The sequence below is a fragment of the Elephantulus edwardii genome, unplaced genomic scaffold (assembly GCF_000299155.1).
Source record: "Elephantulus edwardii isolate Elephantulus edwardi_28Jun2011 unplaced genomic scaffold, EleEdw1.0 scaffold00015, whole genome shotgun sequence".
In the NCBI taxonomy this organism is placed as follows: Eukaryota; Metazoa; Chordata; class Mammalia; order Macroscelidea; family Macroscelididae; genus Elephantulus; species Elephantulus edwardii.
In genome coordinates, this window is record NW_006399765.1 from 15,311,244 (window position 1) to 15,326,989 (window position 15,746).

Consider the following 15,746-nt stretch of genomic DNA (forward strand, 5'->3'; position numbering starts at 1 on the left):
TTAGCAGTCAAGCTCCGCATGGAATGTATCACTGGAGCTCCCTAGGAAACTCTAGGGGACAATTCTGCTTTGTCACATCAGCTCACAAAGTGTTGGAATTGACTCAAAGGCACCTTACAACAAAGCTGACGCTGCACTATGCCCATGGTTCCCACACCAAGCTCACCCTTGGATAAAGAATCTCTTAACCGCACAAGATACCCGCTGTGAGGAAGTCACCCATTTCCTTCTAGGATCCTGATACAGATGAGAGGCCTGGTTTTATAAAATTTCTTACCGCTGGGGTCTCTTCCTCTGTCTCAGTATCATTTCCTTCGTGCCAGTCCAGGAAACCCCTTCTAGGACTTTCCACATTGGGACAGCTTTGACATTCTTGAAATCCGCGCCCCCCCCCCCCAAAACAAAGCAAAGCCCTCTTTGTTCTTACTCTGCATTCATTTCCTTTCCATTTCCACTCCCCGGGAGCCCACTGTCTCTACTGCTAAATTCTAAATAGAATCATTGAGAAGAAAAGACTTATTTAGCCCAAATTTCCCATCCATTATTTCATTTGTAGGCAGTGCCCTCCTGCGTACTTTCCCCCTTTAATCCTTTCTGTTCTCCATGGCCTGGCCCTTTGTCCTCTCCTCCAGCCTCTCTGAGCTCCAGGTTCCTTAAGATGCTAATCACATCCTGTTTTCTTCTCACACCAAGAATATTTCTATTTATCAAGCCTCAGCAGACACTGCCTTTGGGAGAGACACATGTAAGGGTAGGAACACACTCCATTGCTTAGGGCTGTTTCTCTTTTACCTTTTCCATTATAATTTCAGGTTGTGGTTTTGTTGGTGCTTTTCTGCTTGGTCAGTGGTGGTTGTTATGTGCAATCGGGTCATCTAGAACTCATAGTGACTCTATGTACAACAGCTCTGAAACCTGCCCTGTCCAGAGCCAGTCTCACTGACTCCAACACATCCATCCCTGTTACCCCAGTTACAGTGCTAGTCCATCTCATCTGGGGTCTTCCTCTCTTGTGCTGTCCCTCCACCCTTCCAAGCATGCTGTCTTTCTCAAGGACTGGTCCCTCTTGGTCACATGCCCAAAGTGTGTGAGACAGAGCTTCAAAATCCTAGCCTCTAAGGGGAAACTTAGTTTCACCCTCTCTAAGACAGATGTATTTGTTCTCTTGGCAGTCCACAGTATGTTCAAGACTCTTCTCCAGCATCACAAAACAAAGGCATAGATTCATCTTCTGTCATCCTAAGTCATTGTCCAGCGCTCTGATGCATAGCTAGTAATTGCGAAGACCACGGCCTGAATCAGGCACATCTTGATCTCTAGAGTGGCACTTTTGCTTCTCAGCACTCTGGAGAGGCCCTTGATTGCAAGTTTTCTCAGTGCAATTGTTGTTGTTGTTATGTGTCATCGAGTTGCTTGCAACTCATAGTGACCCTATGTACAACAGCCCTAAACTCTGCTCTCTCCTGTGCCAATCTCACTGTCTCTAACACACTCTCCCTGATTACCCTAGTCACTGAATCAACCCACCTCATAGAGGGCCTTCCCCTCCTGCGCTGTCCCTCCACCCTCCCAAGCATGATGTCCTTCTCCAAATATGTCAGACGGAGCCTCAGAATCCTTGCCTCCAAGGAGCCGCCCAGTTTAACCCTTTCCAGGATGAATCTGTTTGTTTTCCTAGCAGTCCGTGGTACCCTCAATACTCTTCTCCAGCGCCACAGCTCAAAGGCATCAATTCTCCTTCTATCCTCCTTAGTCATTGTCCAACTCTCTGATGCATAACAAGTGATTGCAAAGACGGTATCAGATGCACCTTAGTCTCCAGAGAGACACTATTACTCTTCAGTACTTCAGTGCAATTAGTCTTTTGATTTCCTGACTGTTGGTGCCAAGAGTGTTGATTGTGGAGATGAGCAAGCTGAAATTGCTAAAAATTTCAACCTCTTCTTCATTTATGATGGTGCTGCCAACTTGCTCAGTGGTGAGTCTTTGTCATCTTGATGTTGAGCTTCAGTCTATACTGAAGTCTCCATACAGCCCTTGACTTTCTGCAGCAAGAGCTTCAGGTCCTCCTTAGTTTCAGCAAGTTAGTTGTCATCTGCACAACGTAAATTGTTGATGAGTCTTCCTCAAATCTTGATGCCACACTCCTCCTCATAAAGCTTATCCTCCCAAATGATCTGTTCTGCATATAGACGGATTAGCTGTCTTGCTTCATGATTTTCTGAATCCCAAATCCACGGGATACCTTGGCATTATCTCCTTTCCATCCTGAGTGTAGACTCTGTCTAGTCTAGATTTGTGCCAGAATTACCAACCTTTTAATTAGATAGGGAATTCAGGTTTATTTAAGCCCATCAATTAAAAAAAAAAAAAGCAGCCAAAAACAAAACGGAAAACCCAATAAGCCAATTTAGTTGAATCCTTTCAGACTCCTGGTGACTCCAGTCATCACAGAGTTGTCTTCCTGGCATGAGATCTTCTTGGTAATGATCTCCAGACTATTCTACTTAGATGCCTCTGGTGAGTTTAGACGAGCTTTGAAGGTAGTAGCTGCTCAAGCGCTTGACTTTTCACACCGTCAGGGATACTTAAACCCATCACAGTGGGAGCATGAGAAGAATGCTTGAATGTTCTCTCACCTCCCTGGCTTTCCTTCGAGGTAGACAAGAAGCAGAAATTCCAGTGCAGGCAATTTTGTGAACTACACAGCATGTGCTGTTGATCTTCAAGTCGTAGGTTTGAATCCACTAGTTGCTCCATGGAGAACAATGGGCAGTCCTCCGTCAGGACTGACATCCTTGGAAAGCTGACAGAGAACTGCCATGCTCTGGGTCAATCAGCAGACACTGAATTTTGGTGGTTTGGTTGGTTTTGCTTTATAGGTTTGGAGGGGACACTCGTAGAAGGGAAGAGTGAGCAGGTTCGAGAAGGGAGCCTACGAAGGGTGAATTGTCATAACCTCTTGCCATCATGAGCAACAGCCTCACCCCACAGGAAATGCTGGGGAAGGGTTAGAACTTGCAGCTCCGTGGAAGAGCGAGGAAGTGGGGCTGTTTCCTGGTGGAGGGCTTCACCTGGGGGTGTTAATCCTGCAGCTTTAGAAGACTGCTTTATGCAGGACAGTGCCCAGGCCTGACTTTGGAGAGAGTCCCCAGGCAGAGAGAAGGCAGGGCTAGGTCTGTGCATGGCAAGTACCTGGGACACATGACTGAAGGAAGCACTCAGTCTCCAGGCTGTATTAACGGCCAGGTCCTCACCTGCGAGTCAGTGCTTCCTCAGATGTGTTCTAGACATGTTATGGTCCTCATTTCTGTCCTGGACCTGGGTGTGGCTCACAAAGATGTGACTTGGGCCAAAGGATATGCCAATAGCATCACCTACACTCCAATCCTAGAGTTTCAATCTCCATTATCTGTCCTTGCTGCCAAGACAAATCACAGTACTTTTCCATCTCCAAGTAGCCCTAAGAGTTGATGGGTTGTTCTATTCTGTCTCTTCTTCCTATGTCCCCCTTCTTTATTATCATTAGTTTGGTTTGATATCATCTTCCTTTCTGGAATCTCATCTTCCCAAGTGTCATCTTGATCCATCTTTTCTTCCTTGTCATTATTCTGTATCTTATTTTGGAAGCAGGAAGATAACAGATCTACTGCTGAAGCCCCTCAGAGAAGGAAGAAAAGTCAGGAGTCCCTCACATGCAGTCCATATTTACCGAGCACCATCCATATCCTGGGTTTGGGAGGGAGGACGGCAAAACCGTCATGGCCCTGCTGTCGAGCAGCATCTGTTCTAGTGAAGGAGACAGACAACCAATAGAGAACTACCCAGAGGTCTCTCAAGTCACAGGGCACCAAGATGACAGCATCCAACAAGATCAATATCTTTAGTCAGAAGGCATTGTTGTGCTTATTCTCCACAGGGAGGAAGGTCCAGAGTGATCATCCAAGGTAACAGCCTAGAATTTGGTGATCCCTATCTTTGGAAGCAGGAGTGGCATCCACTTCTGAAACGGTTTGCCTCCAGAAACTCTATGAACGTGGAGAAACGACAAAAGTTATACAAGTGTTCAGGTGTTTCGTTCACAGGGTCGCTATGAGTCCCCTACGACTTGACGGCACTTAACAACAACAGTCTCTGGATTATACCACAACATAAGAGGCAAACATTCTTATAAGTAGTCCAATAAAGCAACACAATGATAAGCGGAGACAAGATGGAAGTTGTTGAAAATCTAATTTGACTTGAATCGACAAGCAATGGCTGTGGAAGCTGCAGTCAAGAAATCAAATAGTATATTGCACTGGGAAAATCAGCAGCAAAAGACTTCTTTAAAGTAATAAAAAGCCAAAGATGTCTCTTTGAAGCCTACACTGTGTCTGGCCCAAGCCATGGTATTTACATTCACCTCATCTGTATGCGAAAGCTACAGAATGAATAAGAAAGACTGTAGAAAAACTTGACGCTCAGTTATGGTCTTGCCAAAGAATATTAAGATAACATGGACTGACTGTCAGAAGAAGGAACACTTCTGTCTCAGAAGAAGTACATCCGGAATGTTCCTTAGAAGCGTGAAACTCCGTTTATGTCCTTTGCACGCATTATCGAGAGAGACCAATTTCTGGAAAATAACATGAGCTATAAAGAGAAAGGCCTTCAGCAAGATGAATTGACATAGTGGTTACAACAGTGGTCTCAAGACAGTGGTTACTGCTTTACCAGGGGCTACTGGGGACAAGAGAGGGCAGTCCTTTGTGGCTTGAGTGGGTGGCTCTGGGACGGGGGCCTCTGTCTCTAGTGCCCAGGTGAGAAGATGCTCACATACCGTGTTGTTGTTTTGTGCCGGTAAGCTGCCGGTGACTCATAGCGACCCTAAGCACAATAGCTCTGAACCCCGCATGTCACAGGATTTGAATAAATATTTACAGGACTCTGTGAACATCTTTTCCCTAATGCTTCACTTGTAAGAAACCTTGCTGTCTACGTTACTGTTTTCTAAGAGAGAAATTATAAATGCTTTCTCATTAGCTTCACCATTCTTAGTCCGTTCCTAAATCAGCACAGGAAACAGCTAAGCGGAAACTTCTGCCTCTTTCTTTCTTTCCAAGCTGTCTCTACTGTCTTCTTCCTTCCTCCCAGGTTTTTTTCTTAGGCAATGTCTAGACAGTTGGGGGGGGGGGGAAAGGAAAACAAAACAAAACACTGAGCTGCACCAGAAATATTTTACCATTCAAGATCTTTTTCTTTTTTTCCCTCTTGAATTGGATGATCAGAAGAGCTGGGACCCCAAAGTGCTACTCTGTCAGTTGGTGAGATGTCCAAAGTTCCATGCTGGTTCCACTAAGCAACAGAGGACATCATGGATTCCCGTTTTATTCAGAGTAGACGCTCTATATTTTATATGGGTGACTATCTTCTTTATATTTATGGTGCTTTGAAATATGAGACTATCACTGTTTGGAACATACAACACAAACCCCTGTACCTGAAACTAAAGACCACGCCTACAGCCTTTTTCTTCCCTTCCTCACTGACGTGAACTGCACTCACAGGTGATGCCATTGTCTTTGTTCAAGCTTCACCTTTTGCTGGGACTACTGCTATAGCCTTCCCACTGGTCCTCTTCCTCCACCCTCCATACCAGTCATGCAATGATTAAGGGCTTGGCTGCCAACTTAACCTTGGGAGGTGCCTTGGAAGAAAAACGTGGTCCTGAACCGCCTACAAATCAGCCACTTGAATCCCTGTGGAGCACAGATCTACCGTTACACCCATGGAGTCACCCTGGGTTGCAATTAATGCTGGGACAAGTGAGGCTGCTCTGTTAAGGAGTGTGTTGAAGATGCTTGAATGAAATGAATTGCTGATTCTCTATCCCCACAGGGTATTCAGTAAATGCTGATTTCAATACGGTGGATGGAATGATAGATCCACCTCCCTTATTGACGACCTGAAGACAGTTAAATCCATGGCCGAGAGTGATGGTGCCAAGTGCTGAAGCAAGGGCTTTGCATACCATTACTCTACAGTGCTGTCTCCAGTATTTCCACCATTGTAAAGATGAAGGAACTGAATCTTAGAGAGGTCCGGTAACATGTCCAGGGCCCCACGGCTTGAGCAGAAACCTAGGTAGTCTAACTTTCGAGGGCTCTAACCATTATACAACAGTGTCTTCATCAAATCATTCATTGAACATGCCTGGAGCTCTGGGAAGGCTCGTGTTTTCCTCATGTGGGTTCAGTGCCTGTAAATGCCTAGGCTGATTTGGCTCCTTAGTGGCAGCCCTTCATATCAGAGCCTCTACCCCACCAGCAGTGGGATCTGGCAAAAGGCACAGCTCTTAAGCCACATCTCTTGTGCTCCTTGGAGCCTCTGAGCTGGCTACGCTCAACCATCATTTTTAATGTCAGTGCTATTTTCCTGTCTCTGTCTTCCTGACTTTCTTTCCCACAGGCTAGAACTTTCTTTCCTGTCCTGGCTGCTGCCAAGATACTCCTCTGAATCTGAGGAACTGCCAGGAACCTGAGGCCCTCTTCCTTTTACCAACCATGAGGCCTTTTCAACGAGAACCCTTCTGGGTCGGCTTCTTCCTCTGCTTGAGGAAGTCATGAGCAAGCAATACTAGCAGAGACCCAGCCCTCTGAGACTGTCCCCCTCAGAGACTTAATCGATCTCTTCATCCTAAACCCAACTTTCTAAATGCCTCTCTGACTGAGATGAGTTATGCTGTATTATCCTGACCAGGTGAGACATAGAAGTTGAAATAAAACTCCAATTTTGTCATGTGGCCCCCATGCTGGAAACATCAAGGATTATTTGATAACCAATTCCAAATAAGAGTGTTTGTCCTTTCATGGCCCCAAAACTGGCATCTTGGGGCCTTTTGGAAGGGCACCTACAGGATATAATGTTCCCGTATCGATTCTTATTGCGGTTTTCATCCTCCTTGGCCGTGTCCCATGAAGCTGTCTGCCCCTCCGGTAAAGCCTAGAAAGCAATGACAGAAATGGTTAGAGTAGCTAGAGATAGAGTTCCAGGTGTCTATGAGTCATCAACGAGATAAGATTTTGATACAAAGGCCTACAGGACCTAGACCTAGTCCATTCATGGACTTAGTCACTCATTAATTGACTCAAATGTCATTGATAAAATAGTCACTCATTTGCTCACTCATTTATTCATTCAACCAACATGTTTCCAGTATCTATTGAGGACTAAAACCTGCCAGCTACTGTTCTAGGTCTGTAGATAGTATGATAGGCAATGTCTTTGTTGAGTCTCCAGCAGAGTGAGGAGAGGGAAAAATAAGCAAACATAACCTTAAGGAGTGAAAAAATGCTATGAAGGGAATTAAAGCAGGATACAGAGAGATTAAAGGGAGCTAAGAAGTCTTTCCGATCACATGATCTCAGAAGGCTTCTCTGAGAAGGTCACCTTCAAGGTAACACCTAAATGACAGAAAAGCCAGTGCTGCCAAGACATTATTTTGAGGGCAGGAGGAACCAGCCAGAGAGACCCAGGCTGCCTCAGGCAGGAGTAAGAGACCCTATTCAAGGAATAAAGTGAGGAAAGGAAAGAGCAAAGGTGGAGCATCTGGTAGAATGAGAAGCAGTGAGATGAGACAAGGCATTTGTTGGGCATTTTTAAAGTGAGACGGGAAAACATGATACTGTTTTGAGTAGAGGAGTCCTCTGATGGCGTTTGTGTTTTATGAAGATTATTCCCGCTCTTGTATGGAATACAAGCTCTAAGTGGACCAGTGAGGAGTCAGGAAGAGCAGTTAAAATTGTTGTGATTGTTCAAGAAAAAGAGGGTGGTACCTCTGGTGGCCTAGTGCTAAGAAGCTGGCACTGTAATCCCGAAGGCACGCAGTTTGAGACCACCAGCAGCTCCACGGGAGAAAGATGGGCATTCTCCTCCCATGTGATTAACTGCCTCTGAAAACCTGCTGGAGGGTCAGCTATGGGTCAGTTCTGACTTCACAGTACACAACCACCACCACCTTGGACCTTTAGAGCAGGGTGGTGACAGTAGAGATGGCAAGAGGTGATTATATTTAGGATGACTGGTTGACTGTTGTGTTGAATTGGATTCCTCCAGAATCAGACTCAGTGGCAAGTGTTTGAATACAAGGAATCAGTTCCAAGGAACATGGCTGGAGGAATGGGGGAAATTAGCCAATTAAGGTAAGAAGGTAATATAGTGTATTGTAATGAACAGAGTACCTCCATGTTCAACTGGGATTTAATCCCATCCCATAGGCACATTTCATACCTTATAATAGTCCCTTTGGTGTGGTGAAGAAGTTGGGATAGTTTCCCAATTCCCACTCATTCTTGGTTGAGGGAAACTTAAAGAAATTTCTGGGCATATTGCTTTGTGGTGAGTCTAAAGGCAAAAATGTCACAGGTGCTTTCAGAAGAAGTATGGGAACAGAGTAGACAAGGGGTCTGGGCAGGCTACTCTAGATGTGGATTAAGAAGAATGCAGTCCAATCATCAGGCTTTGACTCAGAAAACTGAGTGGAGAAAGAAAGATGCCATTCACCGGAATAGGAGAAGAAATGGATTGTGGAGACAGAAATGAAGTATTGTGTTTTAGGTTAAATGTTTGGATCCATGCCCAGAACTTACTGAATGCTGCCTACTTCTTAACATGTTCAACATAATGATAATAATAGTAATGGCAGCCAAGCGTGAGCCGTTTCCAGTTTGAGATGTTGAGTGGGATGTTGACTTAGGGGTCCAGAGCTTGTGGGGACAGGGAGGGAATGAGAGCTGTCAGTTTGAGAAGAAGGCAGGCAAAGAGAAGACAGAGAATAAACACACACATGGAGGATTCAACAGAGTTACGAGCTGAGTGTTGACAGGCACTGGGGAGGGCACAGTCAGGGGACCGAACAGAGAGGAAGATGGACATTTAAAGGACGTAAAGCAGCTTTCATAAATCTGAAGCAGCATGAAGGCCATGCCACATTTTGATTATTCTCTCCACCCTGCATCTGGTAGAGCCGCAGACTGAATGCCACATTCCCTGGTCTCGCGTCTAAGCGTACATCTGCAGGATCTTCAGTCCACTTACCTCACTGTCAGTAGTGTAGATAAGAGGGACAGTCACTCGTCTTAATACACCATCTACTTTGAGTTCTGGTGTGAGAGAAACATACTGAACATACCATGGACCGCCAAGAAAATGAACGGATCTGTCCTAGAGAGGGTGAAACCAAGCTGCTCCATGGAGGCAAAGATTTTGAGACTCCAACTCACATACTTGGGCATGTTGCCAGGAGGGACCAGTCTTTGGAGAAGGGTATCGTGCTTGGAAGGGTCAAGCAACAGCTAGGGGAGGAAGACCCTGGATGAGATGGATTGACTGGGTAACTGGGGTGATAAGAATAAATGTGTCAGAGACAGTGAAGTTGGCTCAGGATAAGAGCAGGATTATAGGGTCGTGAGGAGTTTTAGTTGACTCAACAGCACATAACAACAACTATAATAACAACAACAACAACTCCTTTTCTGGAGCTGCCAACCCAAACACTTCCAGTTTAAGTCTACCAGTTGCTCTAAAGGAGAAAGATGGGCAACCGTTTGATTTACAGCCTCTGAAATCCCACTGGAAGGTCAACTATGAATCTTGTTCTGATGACACATACCAACTCCTTCTCATATTCATCCTAAGCAAGGAGGAATAGTAACCTGATTTGGCATCAACTGAACTGTATTTCACTGGCAGATAAGACCACTAACTGTGAAAAGACCAGAGCATGGCATTCTTCTAGAGCAAGGATCTGAGAAACTTTTCTGTACATAGCCAGACAGTGAACGGTTTAGGCTTGTGGACCAGAGAGTCATACTTGCAGTTATGATGTTGCGTGGCCATGGGCAAACAAATATGTGTAGCTGTGTTACAAACAAAACAAAACAAAACCCCCAAAACAAATCTACCCCTCTTTTTACAAAAACAAGTGATGGACTGAAGTTAGCTTGCAGGTGGTCCTTTCTAGCCTTTGTTCTCGAAACATCACCCCTGTCCTCATCTGTGTTGCAGCTGGGTGTTTCCTGTGCTGCCCTAGTCATTCCAGAGCCAGTGCAGAAGGGACGGCAGTTGTTGCCTGTGCTTCCTGGTATAACCTATGTTCTTCCACCGCGTTAGATTGATGTAATATGGTGTTTTCTCTTGGAGGCATTGGACAGTCTCTGGACTTCGAGCACCAATCTCAGCCCTTAGTCAAGGTATGATGAACGTGTTATGGGCACAGGGAAGTGCTCATTTTACAAACGTGGGGCTTGCCTCCCATTCTTTCCCCTTTCCATCTCCTCTTCCTCTCCTCCTGCTGCTACATTATGAATGGCCTTCACCTTGCATCCCTCTTAGCACCACCAGCTTGGGTCATCTTTATACCATGAATAGTTCTGGCTTTTCCATGGAACTCTTGGAACTCGGGTTTCAGCTCCATCCTCATCTTCCCACTCCATCCTGGAGCTGAAATCTTGGTTTTGATTCTCTGAAGCGGAGTGAGAGGTTTATCTAAGTGGTGACCATGGACATCAGATATTGAGCTGATCATCTGAGGTGCACTATCTACCCTTCCTCTCCTTTGGGATGAGAGCCAACTGCTCATCCAAACATACTCCCTAAAAGTGATGTGAAGCCAAGGGTAGGGTACCCCAAGTGTTTCCATGCTATCTTTTGGAAACATTATGTTAACAGTGTGCCAGGATTTGGGTTGCAGCTGGCTGCTGGTGTTCTGTACAGCTACACATTAGAGTGGGGGAGGTCCTCAGTCACCCACACCCAAGACCACACCCCAGACCAGTTCAGTCAGAGCTGAGGGGATGACACACAGGTGTCAGTGACTGCACAGGTTCTCGGATTCCAATGTGCAGCCATGATTCTTGCAACAAGGTGAGTTCATCTGGAGAAATCCTTTCCCACGCGCCTCCTCACTGGTGGCTGTTGCTTTGATTTTTTTCTCTCCACTGTAACCAGGGAGATCTTTCTAAAATGAGAACAGGACCCAGTTACTCCCCTTGTCACTTACTGTCTTTAGGATGAATTCTGAACTCTCTAATACAAGATCCTTCATGATTTTGCTCCAAATATCTCATTCTTTCCCTTACAGCCATATTCCAATGATAATGAACTCAAGGTAGGACCATGGTCAATGTCAGGTGTTTCAGCTTCTAAGACTGTACCTACAGTTCCTGCTACCTGAAATTCTCTCCTGTCTAGTTTGACTGGGAAACTCCTTCTTACCCTTCAAAACCCAGTTCAAGCATCTTCTTGTTGGTGAAACATTCTGTGCTCATCCTTTCATGGGTAAGCATTGCATCTTGATTTTAGGTTAGTCACTTCTTATTATATCTACTTTTCAACATCTCAGAATCTGAATACTCGCCTCCCAATTCAGCCAAGATCCTTTAGGGAGAAGGTGGGGACATCTGATTCGTGCTTATAGCTCCTGAATCCCAACTGACTGGACACTTCATGTATGCTTGGATCCTCACTTTTGCTTGAATGAATAAAAGCATTAGAGAATCAGGTGATGTCTGTGCATACGAAAAGCAAAGATCCTGTAATCTCAGTGGGAGGCGTGACCTGAAAAATCTTCTCATTACCTGTTCCTTCTTACTATGACCTTCTAGGGAATTGACCAGCCAATCCATAGCATCTGTCACTTGCAAAGCCCCAATGACAGAGAACACACAGCTAGCTTTCTCACTTCTGAGAGGGAGCACTGGACAGTTTTTTCTCGACCTTCCCCATCGCATGGATCCCCAAAGAATGACTCTCTAACCTATGATACTGCCGTTTTGGCTAAGTTCCTTGTCACTCTTGTTGTTATGTCCTGTTGAGTCGGAACGGACCCATAGCTGACCCTCCAGCAGGTTGTCAGAGGAAGTAGATGTCGTGGAAGGAGATTGTCTCTCTTTCTCAGAGAAGCTGCTGGTTTTGAACTGTGTTTCTTTGGGTTGGCAGCACAGCTTACCATTAAACCCCAGTGTTCCCTTGCCACCCCTAGAGTCCTTAAATGGTATAGTTTAGGGTCCTTGCAACATTAAAACTGTAGCCTTCAGGACATACTCCTACTGCATGCAAATATTCTTTGAGAATCTCAAAGCAGATATAACTTAGCCCCAGGAGCCTCTGTCTCCCCTTAGTAGGAGGCGGAAGCGGCCATGTGGACCTGGGGGCTGCGATGATGTTGATAAAGGCAGAGGAAGAAGTGCCTAATAGATGCACCCAGGAGCGAGCTGTAATGACCCCCTAATTGCCAGACTTTGATCACACATCCATTTCCCCTTCTAGAGAGCAGAAATCTAATAGGGGATAATCTCTTGGAGAAAAAAAATCTAGGAAGGGGGTAAAAGTATGAAAGGGAGACTCATCTCCATCTTCAAAGTGAGCGAGACGAGGGGCATTATTTTTACATTAGTGGCTAGTTACAGTAGATTGACCAGGGAATGGTGACAGTCATTAGAAGCTAATCACATTCCTTTGAAACCAAAATTGCCATCTCATTATATCCCTCCATTATCAATCTCCGCGCTCCCCTTCTCATTCTCTTCTCCCTAAGAGTGGTGAGCTCTATTTTTACATTCCTCTCTGTGTGTGGAAATGTTTCCACTTTTCAGCAATGTTGCTTTTTTCCCCCCATCACTTTTTTTTTTAAGTACTAGAAGATGTATTTGGGGATGTCCTCATCCTTGGCAGGCCAAGCCGTGGGATTCATGGAATCCGGAAAAGTCAGATCTAGCAGAGTCTTTGGGAGAATTGCTGCCTCCCTTTATAAATCGCAGAGCAGCTCACAGATAAAATATGAAGTGTTGCAGAAGGCATATTACATTAGCCTTTCCCGCCTCTCTCCTTTCCCTCCCCCTCTCATCTCTCCCTCCTTCCTCACCGAACATCTTGACTCTAGGCATTTTTTTTGCTGCTCTTTGTTGTTGTGTGTTGTCAAGATGGAACTGACTCAGAGCTGACCCTCCAGCAAGTTTTCAGAGGCAGTAAAAATGCGTGGTAGGACAGTGCTCCTATTTCTCCCACAGAGCAGCTGGTAGATTCAAACCCTTTACCTTTGAATTGACTTGACATAGCTCCTTACCACTGGGCCACCAGAGCTTCCAAGTATTGTGCTGGGCTCTTAGAAAATGATTGTCACAGTAGACAAGACGACTCTTCTTTCCATTTTGTGTTCTAGCTGAGGAGAGGGACCAGACGTTAAACAAGCAAACCAATAAGCTCACTCTTGTTCTCACTGCTGTCTAGTTGGGTCTGGGTCACGGCTGACCTTCCATCAGGTTTCCAAGGCTGTAAATCTCACAGAAGGAGACTGTTCCCCCTGGAGCAGCAGGTGGACCTGAACCTCCGGAGAAATGTGGCTTTTGTTTTTGGTCATTCTCGATGCACTGTGGCACCAGAGCTCCCTAACAACCCAGCTGATGTTTATAATACATGCTGTGGGGGTCTGGGAACCCTGGTGGTGCAGTGGTTAAGCACTGAGCTACTAACCAAGTGGCTGGCAGTTGGAGCCCACTCTTGGCTCTGGAGGAGGAAAGACCTGGCGGTCTGTCCTGAAATGATTACACTCTCGGACACTGACTGTATGGGGCAGTTCTGCTCTGCCTTCTAGGGTCACTAGGAGTTGGAATTGACAACACACAGCAATAATTATGAAGGCAACAGACAGTGACTGGGGATTATGCTTGATAAAGTGCGCGGAGCAGGACTCTTTGAAAGGGTGGCTTTTGAAACATTGCAGAGAGGCTAGCACACATGCCTTCCTGCTCTCTGTTGAGAAACAATAGCACAAGACACCAGCATCAAACAAGGCCCCTCTGTGACTGCCATGGCATAAGACTGAAACTCAACTACCCTGAAGTCCTGTCTGAGTAGAGAGAAATCATGAACATTGTCCAAGTCAAAAGAGAACCAAACATGCTGCTGTGGTTAATACATGTTAAGGCTGTTTCTTTACCAATTACAGCTTATGCCTGTCTGTAGTATTCTTATATTATTGCTGTTAAAGCTTCTGTATACTGTATTGAAATCAACTCCGAGGGACCCTTCAGAGGATGTAAATCACATGAGAGGAGGCTGCCTATTGTTCTCACTCAGAGCAGCTGGCAGATTTGAACCACTTGCCTTTAGGTTGGTAGTGCAACTCCCTACCTCTAGACCAACCAGAGATGGGCTAATGGAGACACTCAGTCCTACCTCTTCCCAATAGCATCCACTCTAGAATAAAAGCTGGCTTCCGTAAGCCTCTCCCAATTCACTTAATTCAAGCCCAGATCCACTAAGTCCTTTCTGGCATCCTCTTAGGAGTCTAGGTGGTGCAGACATACTCAGCTGGTCCCCAAGAAGTAGACATGACAGCTCCTGCCCACCCAGATGCAACTTTGGAAACAGCCCTGGCTGTCTACTTCTGAAAAAACAGTCACTGAAAACCTTACGGAGTGCAGTTCAATTCTGACACACATGGAGTTGACATAGGTTGAAAACAACTCAATGGCAATTGCTTTTTAAATACCCTTGAACTGAGATACCCTGTGGTTCCCCAGCGCATGACCTTTCCTTTGCTGAGAATTGCTCCTGACCCAAGGTCTGTTTGGCAGGTCACTTCTCCTGTCTCAGTGCTCTCCTGACTAAGCTAAGAGGGGCCTCTCTGGCACTCACCCCCACCCCTTTCTTAGACATTGTTCTTCGCACCTAAGCCTTTTTGACATTTGCCAGAAATAGTGAGACCGGCGTCAGAGCACGACACTTCCAGGAACAGCTCACCTTCAATTCAAGGCTGAGGGCATCATGGTCCATTTCACTTAAGGAAAGACTCCACTGTTCTCAGCAGAATCTGACTGTGTCAGCTTGGATCTCCCCCCGTCACTCCCCTTGGCTTGACTGTATCCCTGGAGATGATTGGATATGATATGCCCTGGGGTACAGCAAAACCAGGCACAGGGACTGCTGAGCAGACAGTTCCTGGTTGATGCTTCAGGGCCCAGATGAAGGATGCCTCTTCCATCATCAGTCCAGCCCACCAGGATTCTCCCTACAGCCCCCTTGCCACACAGCTTCCCTGCCCAGCTCCTGGTAATCTCCTGGTGTAAGGAGGATTCTGGAGCCTTCACCAATAGATGCCGTGTCAGCTGGGTCTTTTGTCAGAAGTAGTCTCTTACATATTAACTCTGAGTCTGACATTCTGCCAGGTGGCAGGTGTGAGAAAGAAGTCGACTAGAGGGTTTGAATAATTTTACCAAAAAAATATCATTTCACCCTCTTAAGTTTCCATTTACTCTTTTGAAAACAAGGCCCATAATCCATCCCTCAGGCTAGTGGGGGTAGAGCGGGACTGAGGGGTGGAGAAGGATTTACTGACAAGGCAGCTGCAGGAGGGAAATTTCCTGGGTCATGGAGCCCATCTATCTGATTGTGCTGGAGTTTACATGCATTTGTCAAAACTCATAGAACTCTGCCAGAAAAGAATGTTACAATCTATAAACTCAAGAATGGAGAAAAGAGTAATACCTCCACAGAGTTTTGTGATGATTAATGATTATCTGACACGATACCCATGAGTCCCTAGCATAAAGCCTGGTGCCTGCCCAGCCCACAGGTGCCGAGAGCCCATGCATTCCACTCCTTCTGAGGACATGACAGGGAGCTGTTCCTCACATCCTCCCAGCGTCCGCTCTCTGCCCGCTCTGGGCAGAAACATCCGTGCTTTATTCTCGTAAGAACAAAGA

General features: G+C 45.8%; 1 protein-coding gene across 1 annotated transcript in view; it reads right to left on the bottom strand.

Annotated features, from left to right (window-relative positions):
- The window catches only part of PTPRT (protein tyrosine phosphatase, receptor type, T), a 975,109-nt gene that overhangs the window by 69,248 nt on the left and 890,115 nt on the right, over positions 1-15,746 (bottom strand). The window contains exon 19 of the mRNA XM_006881719.1: positions 6,897-6,984. Coding sequence (XP_006881781.1) covers positions 6,897-6,984 — 88 coding nt within the window. The remainder of the gene's footprint in view (positions 1-6,896; positions 6,985-15,746) is intronic.